The 18,227-nt window shown below is 35.9% G+C and overlaps 1 protein-coding gene across 5 annotated transcripts in view; it reads left to right on the forward strand.

Annotated features, from left to right (window-relative positions):
- The window catches only part of LRBA (LPS responsive beige-like anchor protein), a 392,983-nt gene that overhangs the window by 77,777 nt on the left and 296,979 nt on the right, over positions 1-18,227 (forward strand). For all 5 annotated transcript variants that reach the window (XM_084285540.1, XM_084285542.1, XM_084285541.1 and 2 more), the window contains 4 exons: positions 116-223; positions 1,690-1,861; positions 2,486-2,930; positions 12,288-12,421. In XM_084285540.1, the coding sequence (XP_084141666.1) occupies positions 116-223; positions 1,690-1,861; positions 2,486-2,930; positions 12,288-12,421 (859 nt within the window). The remainder of the gene's footprint in view (positions 1-115; positions 224-1,689; positions 1,862-2,485; positions 2,931-12,287; positions 12,422-18,227) is intronic.

The following is an 18,227-nucleotide window of genomic DNA, read 5'->3' on the forward strand; positions in this document are numbered from 1 at the left end:
ACTTTGTTCTTCTAGTTATGATAATATGATGTACAGTGGGGATTTGTACATGCTTGATTGTTCATAGAATGCTTTTAAAACTGATTTTGAAACAATTGCGCTTTTTTTAAAATAGAGTCCAGTGGACATTGTGACTGGCGGAATTTCTCCAATACGAGACCATGACAGACTTCTGCAGGACATGGATATTAATAGACTTCGAGCAGTAGTTTTCAGAGATATAGTGAGTTACAAATTATGTTGTACCTAGACTTCTATTTGCTACATGCTTGCTGTGTTATGCAGTTGTCTGAAGTTGAACTGACTCTCTGGAATTCTGCCTATGGCTTTCAAGACTCCTGTATGTTAAATAAGTTGTTTCTAGTACAAATATATTCTTCCACATGCTGTACATAGACAAATTGTTTATATATACTATGTATCAGGAAGATGTTTATGTATACTTTTTGATGAGTATCTTTCTAGGTAGTTATGACTTAGAGGCCATCTGTAATTCCTTTATGTCCCCTCAGAGGAATCAATTTGTGTGTATGTGCTGTATATATGCATATGCTTTTTCGGCTTGAATCGACTAAAAATAACTTTGCTGTATGTCAGCAACTTTATAGCTGATATTGAGGAAATTGAGATTGATTGCTAAAAAAAAAAAAAAAAAAAAAAAAACCTAAAACCCTCTGTAAGCAAATACAGTAGCTACAATGGCTCTGAGTCATCAACCACAAGCTGGTATGCTAGAACTTAGTTTGCAATATTTAGAGTATTTAGCAAGTATAATGAATGACCCAATGGCTTTTGTGCTATCCAGAATAGTTTGGATAGAACTATTGTTTTTCACACTTACAGGCATTACTGATTGAAACAAACTTCATTCAGTACAGTATCACTGTTCAAAAGAGTAATGAATAGGTAGTTAATCGTCTGTACTGGTGGCAACTAAAATAATCCTAACAATGCAATTTTCAAAATTGAGCACATCTTATATTCTCACTTTTTTAGTTTTAAAAAACAATAATTATGTCTGTTCACATCAGGCTGCATAGGTCTTTCCTGTCTTTCAGTAGGAGTGACTGAGTATCCTGAAGAGGCACTTGGAATAATTCACGTTAAAATGTTGTAGAAAGATTTAAAAAAAAAAAAATCTTGAAAACGTTATAGCAGTAATGCCAATGCGTATTTGCCTCTTTTGTTTAAATTTAACATATTCTACATCCAAATGGACAATCTGAGGATGAAATAAAGTAACTTGGATTCTGGAACTTATTCCAATTCCTTCACTGATATATAATAATTTAGAAATACTTTTTCAGTTTTCTTGAGTACACTTGCCTGGTACTATTTCAGCAAATGTTAATATCTTGGCAAATATGAGTAATCATGCAGTAGAGGAAACACCTGTAAATAAAGGGGACCTAGTCCCTGCAATAAGTGGAAGCATGTAGTCAAAGCACATAACCTTAGTCAAAGTTGTCATATATGAAAAATGAAGGGATTAGTGCCACTTGAATACAATTGCTGTATTCTCCAGCTTTATGGGTGAGGCAAATTGTGACTAGAGAATATTGTTCTTCCATTGTTGACATATCAGCTTACTTTCAGTCTGTTTATGGTAGCGCTGGGCATACTTTACAGAAAAATAAGCATGCTGCTGAAATTGTAATAGAAAATCTGTGTGTGTGTCCTTTTCTACAGGAGGATAGTAAACAGGCTCAGTTCTTGGCTTTGGCTGTTGTATATTTCATTTCTGTGCTCATGGTTTCAAAATACAGAGATATTCTGGAACCCCAGAATGAAAGAAGACCACCGAACCATAGCCAGTCGTTCAAGGAATCAGAGAATGAAAATAATGGAACTCCTGCTACAGGTGAAATGGTCGTTATTTGGCTAAATGTAGTAATGTGGCTGATGCATCTTAAATTTCTGTAGAAGGCCACTTCAGATTGTACAGAAATATACGCTTTATTTATAACCGCCTAAATAAATAACATGGAAGTATCCCATTTCCCTCTTTCTCTTCTGAGAAGAATCTTATAAATAAATAGAGGTGTGTAATCTCACTGAAGTAGCTAAGCATTCATGAATGCTTATTGCAGAAAAATTGCTACCTTGCTTAAGGTCAAGCATGCATAAGTGTAGACTGGCAGTTTTTTGTGTCCACTGGAGGACTGTATTTTTCTTTCTGCTGCTACTCGTTAGGGCAATCAATTCATTTTCATTCTTTGACTGAGTCAGTATTTTCTGTTTCTTTTTTCTCAAATTTTGGGTGTTGAGACTTTTTATGCTTCTTAGAAATGGGAAGGATTTTCTTCTGTTTCAAGTTTCATATTAAATATTTAAATACTAAATCTGTAGGTAGGCAAGAGGAAGTAGTTATAACTGTGTTATTTCCTTTGTCACCTATTAGTGTTAATTTTTTAGGAGCATTGTAGTGAATCCAGTCATGTTAATAATGAACTTCAAATTTGTTCTCTGTCTTTGGTATGAACAGATGTGGAAAACCCATCTGCTGCTCTCACTGCTTCAACTTCAGCCTCCACTGAAGTTTCAGAAAGTACAGCATCTTTACGAAGAAGGGACTCTGGTCTTGGGGAGGAACCAACTTCAGGGCAAACAAACAGTTCAGGTGGTGGTGTTGAAGCAGGACCTCTGAATGTCAGTGCAGGTCCAGATGCTATCAGTGAAGTACTTAGCACTCTCTCATTAGAAGTAAATAAGTCTCAAGAGGGAAGAAATGAGACAGAAACTGAAGATAGTAAGCCCGCAACTTCTGTGCCAGCTGCAAAAAATGTTAATGTAAAAGACATCCTGAGAAGCTTGGTAAGCACACCAGGTGATGGGACAGGAGTGGATCCTGCTCTTCTGCCACCAGCCTTCCTTGGAGTACTTGGTGATGGAGGTGCTGAGCATCATGTGCAGTTCCATTCCTTTGACAGGTAATGTAACTTCTAAAATATTTGGACTATTTATTTCAGTTTGGTTAAGCTATCTGGATGGAATAGAAAACAAATCACACATAGTTTCAGCAGATCTCACGTACAGTGTCATCTAGTGCTTAATATAATCAAGATGCTCTGATATTTAAGTAGAACCGTTGACTACAAAGCCCACTGACCTCAAATGGGTTCACCATGAAGATACTGTGGTATTCTCTACTATTCATGGGATGTTTTGTTGTGCTGGAAAACGACTTGTAATTGGGTTATACTTGGAAGTCTCAAAGCCATCACTTCCTTTTTTTTTTTTTTTTTCTTTGAAAAGTTGACTATTCTGTCTCCATGCATGTTACAGGTCAGAAGCAAGTATGGTAAGAGGGCCAAGAAATTGTCTTGAAATGATCACAAGAGTAAAAGAAAAGATTGAGCGTAGGCTGCTCTCTTGTCTTTCCTGTTTTCCTATTCCTAACTGCAGCACTTTCAGATGTTTTTTGCCTCCTTTATCCTCTGCTCTGCATAGTGTTTAACTCTCCTCTCAATTGTCTCCCTCTCCCCATCATCCTCCCTCATGATCATTGTGCTCTGACATTTGAAGTGTCTATGTATTCCAGTGACATACTTACCAAATCTTGATAGATTAGGTGCATTTATTCAAGCAGATAGCTTTTAGAAATACCAAAGATAGACTGGTGCTTCTTCAGGAGAGTGCTTTACATTTGAAAAAAAAAAAATCCAAGTGTTCTTTTTTTTTTTTTTTTTGCTGCACTATCAGGTGTTATCTCTCTTCATATTAATGCTAACTGTAAGACAGAGCAGATGAAATATCTGCAGGGTGAAGACTGATACAACAAATCAATGATATATCAGGATAACTGATGAATAAACTTCTAGTTTAATGCTGTCATGTGCCACTTGAGAAGATACTCAGCTCATTAGCTTCCTGACTACATTTTTTCCCAGTTTGAAGAAGAGAAACCATACATTTTTTGTTTCCTAAATTAGGAATTGGCTCAATCTAATGAGTGCTGCTGTACTGTGCACATTTTTTTCCCGTGTCCTTTAAAACTAACTAAAATTGAAGTTGAATAATTTCAATTATGTGTAGATTAGCATGTGCATTATCACACACCTACATGTATATATAGTTTCTGTTACAGTGGGCCTGCGAAAGAATATTGGCCTAATAATAGCTAACAATGGACTGAGAACAATGGAGGTAATCAGCTAGGTGTCCTTCCACCAGTGCAATACTCCCATACTCCTTTATGAAAATGCATCTGTCTTCTGCCAAGGGCCTACTTCAAATCTTTCAGGCTTCATTCAATAGATATATCCCTAGCCTCTTAGATTTGCTGTGTTATTGTAATAGCTAGAACCCTTTTTTCATTTTCTTTTACTTTAATAAACATTGCCTTTCTTAATACTCAAATGTACAGTGGATTTAAAACGGGCATTTATTTTTCTTTTAGATTGAAATCCCTCTTTCTTGATGATCATTTTGGTGCCCTCTACATCACAATCTTATTAGCTCATCTTTTCACAAGTATAATAAGCCATATTGTCTTTTACTATTACCGACTTTTACCTCTACAGGATTTCCAAAGACAGTAAAGAAAAAAAAAAAAAAAGAAAAAAAGAAGCAATCTCATAATATTCCTGCCTCTAGCAAAGCCTTAGTCATATCCAGAAATTCTGCAGTGGATCTGGTAGGAGGGTACCCTTGTTACCAGTATCTGATCTCCTGGTAATTGATGGATATCCTTTGGCTCTAATGTCTTTGCAGTCCATGGCTGCTGTGCTCAAACTAGCAAACTTAGATGACTGAAGAAAGAAGTGCAGCTCTGCCAGTGGTATGCTACAGCTGTCTAACATGTCTCCTCAGCTCAGATCTCTGTATTGCTAAAGGGGGAAGAGATGGTGCTTGTTTTCTGGCTAGGAAGGTTACAGGTGGTGTGTGCTAGCTTATGGTCCACTTGCTCTGTCTCAAAGTAAACAATGTGTTCTGCTCACAGTGCTGAACAGGAGGAAATGTTCTGGGAGCAGTAGGAGGATGGAGGCAGAAGGGGCAAATGGGGAGAATAGAGACACTGAATTACAACTTAGTCTCTCTGTCCCTACTGCTTTTAGCACTTCCTTATGAATACCTGTTGTGCTCTTTAAAACAACTGGGCAATTGATGTGAAATAGCATGCAATTTTAGTCTCTGACACGTGTTTGTCCTCAGGAAATTCTTATGGTTTGTTGTTGAATGATAGAGATAGGAACTGCCAAAAAGGTGGACTGTGGTGTAATTGGATTTGGTGAAGCAAGTCACTGAAAAGTTGAACTGCTTTCTGGTTTGCCCTTCTACCTTTCCAGTCTGTCTCCACACTGTCCCAGATGGACGCTTCTCTCCTTTTCCCACCTCCAAAGTGCCAGCCAGCCATTTTAAATTGCAACTCTGAACACTGCTTAACCTTGAGACAAGAACAATCTGATATTTACTCTATCAGCTACAGAAAGGAAAGTAGTTTCGTGAAGGAATACATACAGACATGTGAAAGGAGTGCTTGGAATTGTGATAGTGGTGCGTAGACTGAAGCAGTATGGCAGCAGCATGCTTGTGAATGGGAGAGCAGAGGGCAAGCAGTTTTGTAGGGGTTTATGTGGCTCCATTGACTGCTCCACACCAATGTGAGGGTATTACTTGTCTTTGACTTTGTGTGGTTAATGGGAGGGGCTAACTATGTGAGGAGAAGGTCATGAACTAGTATAAAATATTTTGTCCATCAGCATTTGCATGTGACCTTGTTAAGTCAGTGGTTCTTTGTTTCTCAGTGGCTTACTATTTCATTTCATTCCCTTTATGGGCCTGTCAGGTAGACAAAAGTGTACTTAATGATGTAGAAGTCTTATCCCTAGACAATTATAATCTGGTAGTGACATGCACAATCTTGCATCTCTGGTAAATAAGTTGATTTGTGACGAGGCATGTTGCTAGCTAGTAAATCAGCTAATCAGAAAGATAGAATAACTGCATATATGAAATATTTATATTTAAAATGATATATAGAGAAAAGTTCCATGACCACTTCAAAGTGCCTATATCTTTAGGTAGTGTGACTCTGCTTAAAATACAAGTTTATGCTCTGAAATGACAGCACAGTATTTAGTGACAATAGCATGAAGTAACCAGCAAAAGAAAAACCATTTACAGGAGGTTGTAAAAGAGTTGGAAATAATAGCTTTTATCTCTGGGATACACAAAAATACTAAGAGTATGTAGGGAAAGTTTGGAAAAACAAGCTTTAGGGTGCTCTTTAACTTTCTGTGATAGTTTAAATATACTCTGTCTGATAGCAAACAAGGTCCATGAGCTACTGTTTAACTTGTTTTTCTTTAAAAAACAACAAAACAGAAAAATCACTTTGGTGAAAGTTGTTCCCATCTAGCGGTTTACCAGTGGGATATCTCTGGGAATTTCAAAGCATCTCTCTGATCCTGCATTTATCTCAGGAATGCTGTGTCAGAAATCAAAACTCTCCTCATATCTTAAGGATTATCAACTTCCCAGCCATAGCTGGAGAGTATACAGTAACAGCTCTGTGAGTGAAACCTAACTGAAAGGCTGCCAGGTTGCAAGCCTTTGCAAACAACTAGGTGTGTGTGTTCCTTCCCATGCCAAAAATCTCCCCCTTATCTTATGTGAAGATACAATCTTGTGATTAGTGGGTGCCAAGGGTTTATCGTGATGAAGTTCAAGACTCACATTGGCTTTTTCCCAACATCCCCAGGGACATGAATTAACGTTCCAGTTTCAGTGGGTCCTACAGCAAGAGTTTTCTTACTTGGCCATAATCTTGTAGGAAAAAGGGGGGACTAATGCAAGCAAATTTAAATAAAATAGCAATAAAAATAACCAAAGCTAGGATTAAAAACAAAACAAAACGAAACAAAAAACAAAACAAAACAAAACAAAAAAACAAAAGAAACAGAAATTTCTCATTAGTTAGTCTAAGAAAAACCATAACCTATAGCTTGCCATTTTTGTTGTGCAATGTAAAATAAGAACTTTGGTCTCTCCTGGCTTCTCTTGCTCTTTGTGGAACCACTCGATAATCGTGTCATTATAGGAAGCTGATGCTGAGGGTTCTGAGGAATATAGGCTCTTAAATCTGCGGCTAAGCTGTAACTTACAGAATAGGTATGTTAATAAGCTTGTTTATCTTTTTTGGAACATTGTCTGTGAGCTGCTTAGCTTGGCTCCATCAGCATTTGTGTTAGTCATTCAGTGATATGCCGGTGCCTTTGTAATGGTTAATTGAAGTATTTTGCTTAAATACCAAATTTGTCTTTATATGGAATTAATACATGTAAAACGTCAGTGATTTGGGCTTCAAGTGTAGAAGGAATGAAGTTGTTGTTTATAAGATTGAGGCTACCAGGCACAAGTGGGGACAGAATATGAGAATGGGGAATCTGTAGATCAAGGTGCAGGCAGTTACAAGCAGCTCAGCTCCTTTGGCACCCCAAAAATCTGCATTCTGCAGGAGCTGAAGAGGCAACCGTTTGAAGTCTTTTCCCTGCCAAGCTGATTTTAAAGCTTCCTCACAAAATGATTGTATTCTTGTTATCATCTTTTCCCTCTTCCCTCCTCCCCCCTCCTCTGATCTCTCATGGTTTTGAGGCTCTCTTATTCTTCCTTTCTCCTTGGGTATTTCAAGGGAGACATAAGAGAATGGGTATTATCTACGGAGAGCAGAGCCTATAGAATGACACTGACATGGCAGGCTGCTTTCCTGGCTCACAAAGTAGAGGTAAAATTAAGTCTCTGATCCTCTTTACTGGTCTTTTGCTCATTGCTTAGGAGCCCTGCAGTGGTCATCGTTCTGGTAGCCTTGAACAAGACGAATTTCTTTTGGTTTTGAAGGAAAACCATTATTCCTTAGGGAAACAGACGAAACTCTCACCTGTATTGCTGTTCAGCACTAAAAAAAAAAAAAAGGAATGCTGAGATTTAAATCCGTATAAATTCCTGTATGTCAAGAGGAATTAGAGGTCATGTAATTTTTTTTTTAAATTATAGTGAGGTCATCAGTTTGGCCTGGCCCATGTTGTATTAGGAATATTTGTCACAGTCCCAAGGAAAATCTGTAACTTAAAATATATTTAAGATTAATGGCAGATTTGCCAACTTCGAAAGAATAAACATTTGGGAAAAATGTGCTCAAAATTTAGGAGATAATTATAGTTATTTTGTATTTTTATGTTGAAACAAAAATCAGTGATCTTAAACAAGAAAGCTTTCAATAAGTAAATCCTTATAGAATTTGGCAGAATAGATCATTATTGTGTAAGCCTTTGTCTGTGATGGAAGTCAGTGTTCAGCTCAGTGGTCTGTGCTCATTCAGCAGTGAATAATTGTCTGCAACACGAAGGCTTCTTACACTTCAGCATAATTGGGACTAATAACACACTGACCTTCTGGCTAAGATGTATTTATGGTGGCTAGTTCTCACTATGCCTGACCTACGTTTATCAGTTCACGTGCTGTAAATTCCTACTTTAGACCTTAAATTTGATTTTAAATTAAAAAAGGAAAACATCTGATAGTCACATGAATGAGGCAACTGAAGTTGCATTTTACAATAGTGCTGGAGGTCGGCTTGAAACACATCTTAAGAATGTTTTTGTGCTTTTTTTTCTGGATTATATTATTTCTTCTTTATCTGAATATTATGACAATCATGTCATAATTTATAAATGCAACCAGAAAGTATAGAGTTAACTGAAATGATGCAATACTTTAAATGTAAAGGAATAGAATATATTGATGGTTTTCTGCCATATAACATGTCAGTAGCTATGTATGAGGTTGCTTAGTGTTTGTTGTTGTTCTGATGAAATTAATGCATGATTACAGAAGTTTTAAAAACATTATTTTTGTAGATCTACTGAAACATACTGCAAGGCCACCTATTTATGAATATTCTATTTACATATGTAGCAATTTTTAACTTTTTAAGAAGTACTTATTAGATTAACTACAAAAAACAAGTCTTCTCTGTACTCTTTGAAAGCAAGTGCCCTGTTTGATAGAAGCTGAAAGCACATTAATTTCTAAGATATTATTTGATTTATTAAAATGATATATTTATTATATTTACCACAGTTTGTTTATTGCAATATTTATCTGTGATTTTTCACTGTCATACGTTTTTCTGCTAGTAACGTTAATTTTACTTACATTAGCATTTAAATAATCATGTAAGAAAATTCTGTTTGAGCAGTTACATTTATACCTAAATATTCAGGAAAAAAAATGTTGGTCAGTCATGCGGTTCAAGATGTACATTACAATAAGTAAACTTTACAACAATTAATTCAGTAAAATAATTAAGTTGCATCAGTCTTCTACTTCATTGTTCTTGCAATATTTGAAGGATTTTCGAATGAAATGATTTTGGCAACTGGCGAGAAGACAGAGGGAAAGTACATGCAGGGCTTGGGATTTCTTTACATTATATTATTGGACAATACTTGGCTCTTCTTTTTGCTGTGTGCTTCAAATTGATGCTTTGGAGAGGGAAACGAACCTTTTCCAACCTTCGTAGGTTTAAAGGTGAGAAGGTATGCAAAAGACTAGATGTCAGAAAGGACTACTTTGGTTATTCACTGCTGTCTGTCACAGTGAAGAAAAAAAGTAGCCTCTCTAATTCCTTTGCTTCAATGTACCTCTCCTTTACTAGCTGTACAGGATCTGGCAACTTATTGCAAGTGCTCCCTCAGTGCAGCTACACTTAAGCATGCTGAAGGTCAGTAGGAGTTTACAGGAAGGAATGATAATATATAGTGTTATGTCAGAAACAGCACAGAAAATGGAAAACTGTTATAGTTGGGATTTCCTTTTGTCTCCACTGATTGCCAGGTACAGAGGAGCAATGTTAAGGTAACAGATCCATCTGTACACAAGCTTCCGTACTGCCAGTCCTTACTGACTTGTGCTGTGAGGAGCTTCTTGCGGTAATGCTGTCCCTGGCTAAAACTCCTTGATCCTTCAAGCATGTTCATTTCTGCGTTTCCCTCCAAAAGGGGGAGACATCTAATATCTGAAACTAGAAGAATTTCATCCAGTTATGTATGTATAATACATTTAAGATGTAGGTCAGAGCTGGCCTTGAAGTCTTTTAATATCAGCTGCTTCAGAGTTGCTGGGGCTCTTAGTGGAATCCTGCAGTAGGATGAGTAGTATTCATGGACATTCAGGGGACACGGCCGTTCTGATTTGATGTTTTGAGAGAATTGTGCTGGACTTCAAGCCCTAGAAACAGAAGACCTTCTAACTGTAAAAGAGACCCTAGAAGGTTACCTTGTCTTCCAGTTTATTTTTTTTTATATTAATTATATATATTTTGGCACTGGAATTTGTCACTAAACATTCTCCCATACCACCTTGTATCAGATATAATTGTGGGTGTATTTCTTAGCAGCAAATGGATATTTGTTTCTGTAACTTAGTGGATATGCAAAGAAATGTTTTCATCTCATGTATTAAGACCACATACAGTCCAAATCAGTAGACACATACCTGTTCAATTTGGGTTAATATTATTGGTCAGTATTTCTTGAATTGGGTACAAGAACTTAAAATCGGTAAAGGAATACACCTGGATTTCAGTGCTGCATCGTGGATATTGGGGAAATATCCAGATGTTTATTGTGTGGATGCATCTTCTTTCTACTAAGTAAACTTGCATTAGTTTCTGAACCCCTTTGAGATATTTGAATGTGCATTACAAAATTGCAGTAACGGCTTCCAGACAGCTAATATCACAGAATATCGAGCAAAATATTCCCTTGTTGTACCTGGGTAATGCAAAATTAATTAGTAATGTGAATATAATTTAGAAGTCAATCTGAAAAAAGGATTTTTTTTTAGATTGCTGTTTTGGGGACACTGCCATGAACATATCAGCAAAATTCATGGCTTAGGCACAGTATCCTGACTTGGGGCTCAGGTGTTGTTGCTTCTATTTTTTTAGTGTATAGTTAACATTAGCAGTCACCCTTATAATGATGTGACATGTACTACCTCCCAGTATGGCGGCTGCCTACACCTGCCATTAAGAAGGGTTGATTTGATCAGTACCATGGTCTAGCTTCTGTGACATCCTTTGGATGAACAAGGGAGTCAAACATCCATTCTTTTTTTTTTTTTTTTTTCATGCTAGCAAGTATGATTTTAAAAATACTGGGCAGAACTTTTTTTGATTATTATCACACCTGAATTTGGGTCAAGTTTCTAAGTTACTTTATTTAGAAAATGAATATTTTAAAGCTATTAAGGGAATTCTTTCAGTGTGTAGTTATAGTACTGTCAACAAAAGATGTGATTAAATAAATTGAATGTTGAAGACTTTCGGCTTACGGTTAACACCAGGTAATTAAAAGTAAGCGCTGCTGTGGGAGTGCATTATATATCAGCTGTACTCTTTACCTCATTAGCTGGGTTTTTGCATGTTTATGGAGCTAACTTGCAATTAAAAATGCCTTTAACGTATGCTTAACAAGGCCTTTTAGGTATTTGGAATAAAGTACTACAGTTTAATTGAAATTGGTATAGCATAAATAGATGTGTTCATAACATATGAGATAAATCTCCATGCCTAACTTGTCACTTTGCATCTTTTCCTCTTGTATAATCTTTAGTGCTGACTATGAGGCCTGAAATTAAACTTACATAAAAAATGGAGATTCTCTCTTCAACTCCGAAAAACATTTTGACTTATCAATCAAGTTTTCCTTATGTAACAAGTTATACTCAAATTTATGTTATTAGCTATATTAGTATTTTCATATATTATTATATTAGCTGTATTTGGGAGTTGTGTGTAAATGTTAGTAGGTGCACCCTGAGATTGCTGGGTGATCTTTTAACTATAGTAGATCCTTCTTTGATTAATATTCAGTTTTGCATTAGAATACCAGAAGGAGTATACTGTCTAGGCAACCCTCACTGTTGATTGTGTCTCTGTTTTCATTGTGAATCCTGCGATATCTTTTGTAAGTAGTTGTTTGAAGTTAAAAGCAAATCTTGGGAAGCTAAGATGATAAGTAAAGCCTACTTGCAAGTCAGTTATCCTGCTGAACCCTGTAATTATGTTTGTTTCTCAGTGATTTTGAGAAAGTGGATTAGATATTAAACTTCCATTGAAAACTAAACCACAGTGAAGTGTCCTTTAGGTTAAGAGACTGCCAAAGACAATGACAGAAGAAAATAGAGAGGGAACAGTAATTTGGCAGGAAATGGAAATATATGTCCTAGATCGTGTGTGAACCTTCATACAGTATGATTTGTCAACTTTTTGTCTTCTGTAGGAGTGTTGTTGTACCACCGAAGAAATCAACCATTTCCTCTTCTACATCTGCTATGGGTATTCCTGCAAATGCTGTCAGTGTGGTTTCTTCTTTGGATTCAGCCCAAGCCCTAGATTTGTCAGGAGAATCTCCTGGTGAGTAAAGATTAATTAGATAACAAAAACCTCAGCCCTTCCACGCTTGCTTCCCCTTTCCCCACCATCCATTTGAACACAAATGAACAAGTTTTTGTTCTATGTTCTTCTAATCAAGGTGAGTTTTTCAGTATGTATCCGGGTATTAAAACAGGTGAGAACAACTGTTTTTCAGACATGAAGTCATTAGTTGTTTTCAGTGGTAATACTGATTTGAATACATATATTAGCTGCCTATATATCTGTCTATTATCTGTCTATATGTGAGTCTTGCTTATATTAAGAACATTAATAGTTATTGCTGGTTAAATTTTCTTATTGGGTAGTGTGTCGATCTGGGAAGATTGTATTTCATACTTTTTTTTTTCTAAACTACTGGAGTGTATGTGGTATAACATGTCCTAAATTATCAGGTCAGATAAAAGGGCCTTAGAGACCTCTGTATCCTGCGTGCTACGTTGTCTGTATCTTTGTTATATGCTCTCATATAGCAGCTTGCAGGCCTACATTTGGTATCTGTGTATCCAACGAAGACTGGTACCAGATGCTTTGCAGGAGAATAAATGTGACTCTAGGTTAAACTGGACCAATTGTCAGTGACATTATGTGGGTTCATGGATATAAGATTTCGTTCTTTTGGATGTGTTGTGATCAGTTATCACACAGATAGTTTTATTCTTAGTTTTGACGCTGTAGATACACAGAAGTTAAAAAAAAAGGAAAAACAAACTAAAAAACAACCCCAAACCCTTCTGTTCAAAAAGCAATAATTTATAAAAATAATGCTCTATTTAAAAAACGAAACAAAACTTTTTAAAAGTTTTTTTTTTTCTTTGGGGAGGGCGGTTACTCCTTTTACCTCCTAGCCAAACAAATGTAAATGTCTGATCCCATTAATGCAGTATAATTATAAAATTTCTCAAACAGATAAAGAAAAACGGGTATGCTAAATTAACTCACATTTAGTGTAAATACAACATAACTTTTTTTTGTTACATAAAATATATACTTATTTATAAATTGTAGGGTATGTGTCCAAGGATATATTTGTTAATGATTAGTAAGGCTGGAAATTATATAGAAGTGCTTCCAATAGTTTTAGCCTGAGGTCAAATTCAATGTTGATGCTGAACTAATTGCTTTGGACAGGTTTTTCAGTGGGGACAAAATTGAGTATGTTGTTTATAAGCAAGTGGTCCTTTGAACCCTTACTCTCTGGTTGTTCCATACGAGATAAATGATGTTTAACCTTATATGCTGTGTCAAAGGCATGCTTTTCTACTTAGCCATGCTTAAGTCGGAAGACTGTGTAGGCTCTCATGACTGTTTGTGCCCATGAAGTTTAATGTCAAGACTTAAAACTGATTTGCATCTTAATCAAGGAAATCTCAATTTATGTCTGATTATTGGTGTTTCTTGTCAGTGTTTGAGCTTCCTGTTTTCTGTTTTTATGATCTTATATCCAAATTTCAAAGATTGAGGAAAGAATGTAATCCATTCTCATGTCCTTTTGTGTCTGGAAGATATTTCTTGTCATTTTTCACTGCTTCTTACATTTCTTAGGGAAATCACAAAGATTTTGTTCCAGCCAAGATAAGTGAAATGAAAAGCTATTGAAATCTAATATGTTCTTATTCTTTGCAAAAGGGAGAATCCATTTAGTTGCTGAAATCACAGGGGGATAGCACTATGCTAGTCCAGGAGTAATGTTTGGACTAGGAAAATAAGCTGTCTTAAAATGCTAAAGTGGTTTAGGGAAGATTGACTCTTAGCAGCTAATCTGTTTTTAAAGCTATAAAAACTTACCTGCTCGGAAATTGTTGAAAATAATTTCTAGTACATTAAATTCACGTCTATTTACCCAGGTTAGATATGGGCTTAATTGTTACGATTTCTGAAGTCAGTATTTATTTGCTTTTAATTGAAACAAATCAGATAAACGCTGATCTTCAGTTTCATTTGATCTTTTAAAGAAGCATAGAATAAGAATAAATGTCCTGGTGCCTGTGGAATGTATAAGAAATCCAGACAATAAACAATACTGATGTAGTTTGTAACTGTGTGGCTTCCAGCATGTCTGGAAGTTTTGGCAAAAAATGGACATCTAATCTGAACAGATATGAATAAAAAGAAACTAATCAGGATTAAAAGTATAAGACATGTTTAGACTGGCAATCTAATTAATTAAAAGAAGTAGTGAAGGGATAAATGAAATCATGCCTTAAACCGATTAAAATGTAAGACTGTTTCTTTTTTTTCTGTAGTAAAGTAATGGCATGGAAACAACAACAACAAAAAAATGGAGATATGGTGTAGTTTACATCTGTGTGGTTCAGGTGAATAGCACACATTTAAATTTAGAGTGTGGTTCCGTATAAGGGCTTTGAACTTATTGGAGTAAGTGAGCTTCCTATAAAAACAACATTAAAAGAAATTTCCCTAAGTTCAAATCATGTTTCTCACTCACTTTTGTCTCCCTGCAGCAGACACTCAATGCTTTGTCCTTATTTTTTCTTTCTTTACAGTTAACATTTATTGTAAGTCTGTTTACTTAGTCATTAAGGAAGAAAAAATCTTTTTTTTAACAGCAGCTAAGACTGGGGATATATGTTAGAGAATGTAAGTTGTGAGCTTTCACATTTTTATATGAAGGCTATTTAAAATATTGCTACTTTTAAAAATAAATTTTAGCTGTGTTTTCTTACGTCCATGTATTTTATAGTGTTTAATAAGCATTTGTTTGATATGTTTTAAAAGTGACTAAGCAGATAAAACCTTTACATATCATGTTCTATTGTGTAGCTTTGAGTTGCTTTACTACAAAACAGAAATTAAAGGAAGATACAGACACTGAAATAAGATTAAACAGCAAATTACAGTGTTTTAGTTGTAATGTTTGTATAAGCGTAACTTGGGAATAAGCTTTATGCAGTATGTGAGCATCCTCAATCTGCAGGTGTGATATCAAAATTGCGTGTTGCAGTATCAGTCGGTCCATTTAGTTCCAGAGTCTTCATTCCTGTTTGCCTGTGCTCTGAATTCATCAGCTTCCTTCCCGATGTTTTCTTCTAAAATTTGCATCTTGCCTGTAGCTCAGGGTCCGTGAGTATCTCAGATATTTGACCCTTAAGATTGTCGCGAGCTCACTGGACTTTATATCGAGTGGATGTGACATGTCCTGGCCTACCAAAGAGGAAGTGCTGACAAGTTGGAAAGATAACCATCTAAGATCACTGTATATCTCTGATATTTTGAAAGAGGGCAAAAACATGTTTTGGTCTCATACAGTGTGGCCTTTTTAGCACAAGTTTCTTCATCCTCACTTATTCAAGCCACTGAGGATTTCACAGCACAAAAGGCTTTTCCTCAATACAAATCTGCCCCGTGTGGTTGAAACTTGCCTTTGACTATGCTGCTGATGATCTTTGGGTTGGTCTTCTGCTGGAGTTCTTATCCCAATCATTAAAGATCCTGATAATGGATGGAGAAAATAAAGCCTCTTCACGGCCCATGTTGAGCTGATCATTTGTCTCTTGCAGAGAGAGCATGGTATTGAGCAGAAGAGTGTGATTTACTAGTGATTACCCAAGGTGCAGGAATTTGAGTTGTTTCTTACTTGAATTTACTGTAGTCTAAACATGAGATTGGGGTTTTGCACATACAGTGTCCAGAAGGGCTATTGGAAAGGCAGGACTTGGTGAAGGTTTCTGAGGTATTGTGAATGTGCTAGTGAGATGCTTGTAATTTTGTTTGTCCCTTAGTTTTCTTTTTAAATGTTTCAGTTCCAGTTGTAATGTTCTGAAGTGGCATTAACTTTTTTGAACTCTTTTACAGTTTGCATTTGCAGTTTTATGTGATGCTCTGAGCATCTGTGTTTATGTACTCGAAGGATTTCATATGTGTATTATTACTGTTTCACTCTAAGGAATGCAATTTTGAGACTTTTCGTGTTCAATTTGCTTGATCAAGTATCATTTTTTATAAAGAGGGAGTATGGAAAGTCTGTAGGAGGCAGGAGTGAATTGCATCTTGTCTGTGCTGGCACTCCAAGTATAGAAAGTGCTGAGAAGTTCAACTCAATTTCTGTTGCTTGCTTCCTCCCTCTCTTACCAGTTTTTGAAGGAGAGAGAGAGGGAGGGAGAGAGAGAGAGAACAAAAACACACGCACGGACACTTTTTTTTTTCTTTTTTGCCTCTAAGCCATACAGAGCTGCTAGCAGGATTTCTGCTTCTCCTGAGTAGAGGTGTGGTCTGTTACCTGAAATAATAAAATAAGGCATGAGAAATGCTGAGGTGAAAAAAAGGAGGTGGGTGCTTAGAAGGAAGCTGGGAATAAGCACTAACATGAGATTTAAAAAAAAATGTGATTCCTTTCTAGTCCTACATACAGAAAAATGTAAGTTTTCTCTCACAGCTTGCTTATTTTGCCAAGAAGAATGGTGTTTGTTGATTTTTATAGAGGTGAAAATAACCTTCAAGTCTTGCTATAGGATAAATTAGTGGGAGACAAGCAAAAGTAAGAAAAATGAACGTGAAGTGAGTTACCATCAGTGCAGTAGTAGTTCAAGAAACTCATTGTACTACAGTAACTATTTCCAAGAGCATTCTGACTTGACAGTACCACTACTTGAAGGCTAGTTACCAAGAATTTAATGATGCTTTTTAAAAATCTTAAATGTTAATGATATGCAATGGAAATGGTTTATCACTATTTCAGTATAAAAACAGATTTAGAACAACTTCACTTTAGAGTGCACCGTTGTTTTGTGAAATCTGTTTTGGTTTAACCTGCAGACGTGTTTATGTAACAGATCCCTTATATTAGCTCGTAAAACCTTTCATTGTATTCTTTCATTTTACACTTCCAGTCCTGGAAGTGTATTTCTGAATGAGCTCATTATTTTACCGGGTACTTGTGTCATAAAGGATATCAATGTATTTCTGTATGCGAGGTCTGTTGTACAAAAATTAAGAAGTGTAGTTATTTAATTGTTTGTTTTTTACCTTGTCCCCATCCTCCCAGACTAAAATATATCATGCACTGCTTCTGTATTGCCCACACGTAGTTTATAAGTGCTTATACAAAAACATAAGAATCTTAAAGGATCTTTAACAACATTTTATTGCTAGAAACATTATTTGTTTAGACCCTTGGGGACCTTGAATAAACAATAAGGTTTCACTGCAAGGGTGCTAGACAGATGATCTATTTGCATTTTCTTTTATGTTCTTGCTAATGTCTGTAAAACTGTCAGTTTGAAGGAGCCAGTTTATCAGTGAAAGGATAAGGAAGAGATAAGTTGGTTTAGTTCCACATGTTTGAAGTAGCTACTGCACTTACCCACATGTGTGTTGTGGATGAAAATATGCTACTGAAGTATTTTTTTTTTTTCTTTTACTAAAGGCAGAAAAATATTGGAACAAAAAGCCATTGCTGAGTTATTTTTTTTAAAGTACTTTTACGAAACAACAATTGAATACAAAAATTACTATGCACACTAATCACATCTAAAAAAAAAAGCTGAAATTCTCACCTGTGATAAATCTGAGATTCACTTTTTAGTGAAATCTATCTGAGTTTGGAATGTGGATTTATGCGATGATAAGCATGAAGAAATATCACTTCATGTGGATGCCTGACTTATGCTTTTGTCAAAATCAAATTATCAGTGCTTTTTTATGTCTGTATTTTATAGTTGATTTTAACTTAAAACTTACTAGTTTTCCACTTACACACTTATAATTGATCATTCTCTGTTATGCACAATTTGTTTTGATTTCTAGAAGGAAAAGTAATGTGCTCTCT

This window comes from Netta rufina, assembly GCF_964035555.1.
Source record: "Netta rufina genome assembly, chromosome: 4".
Classification (NCBI taxonomy): Eukaryota; Metazoa; Chordata; class Aves; order Anseriformes; family Anatidae; genus Netta; species Netta rufina.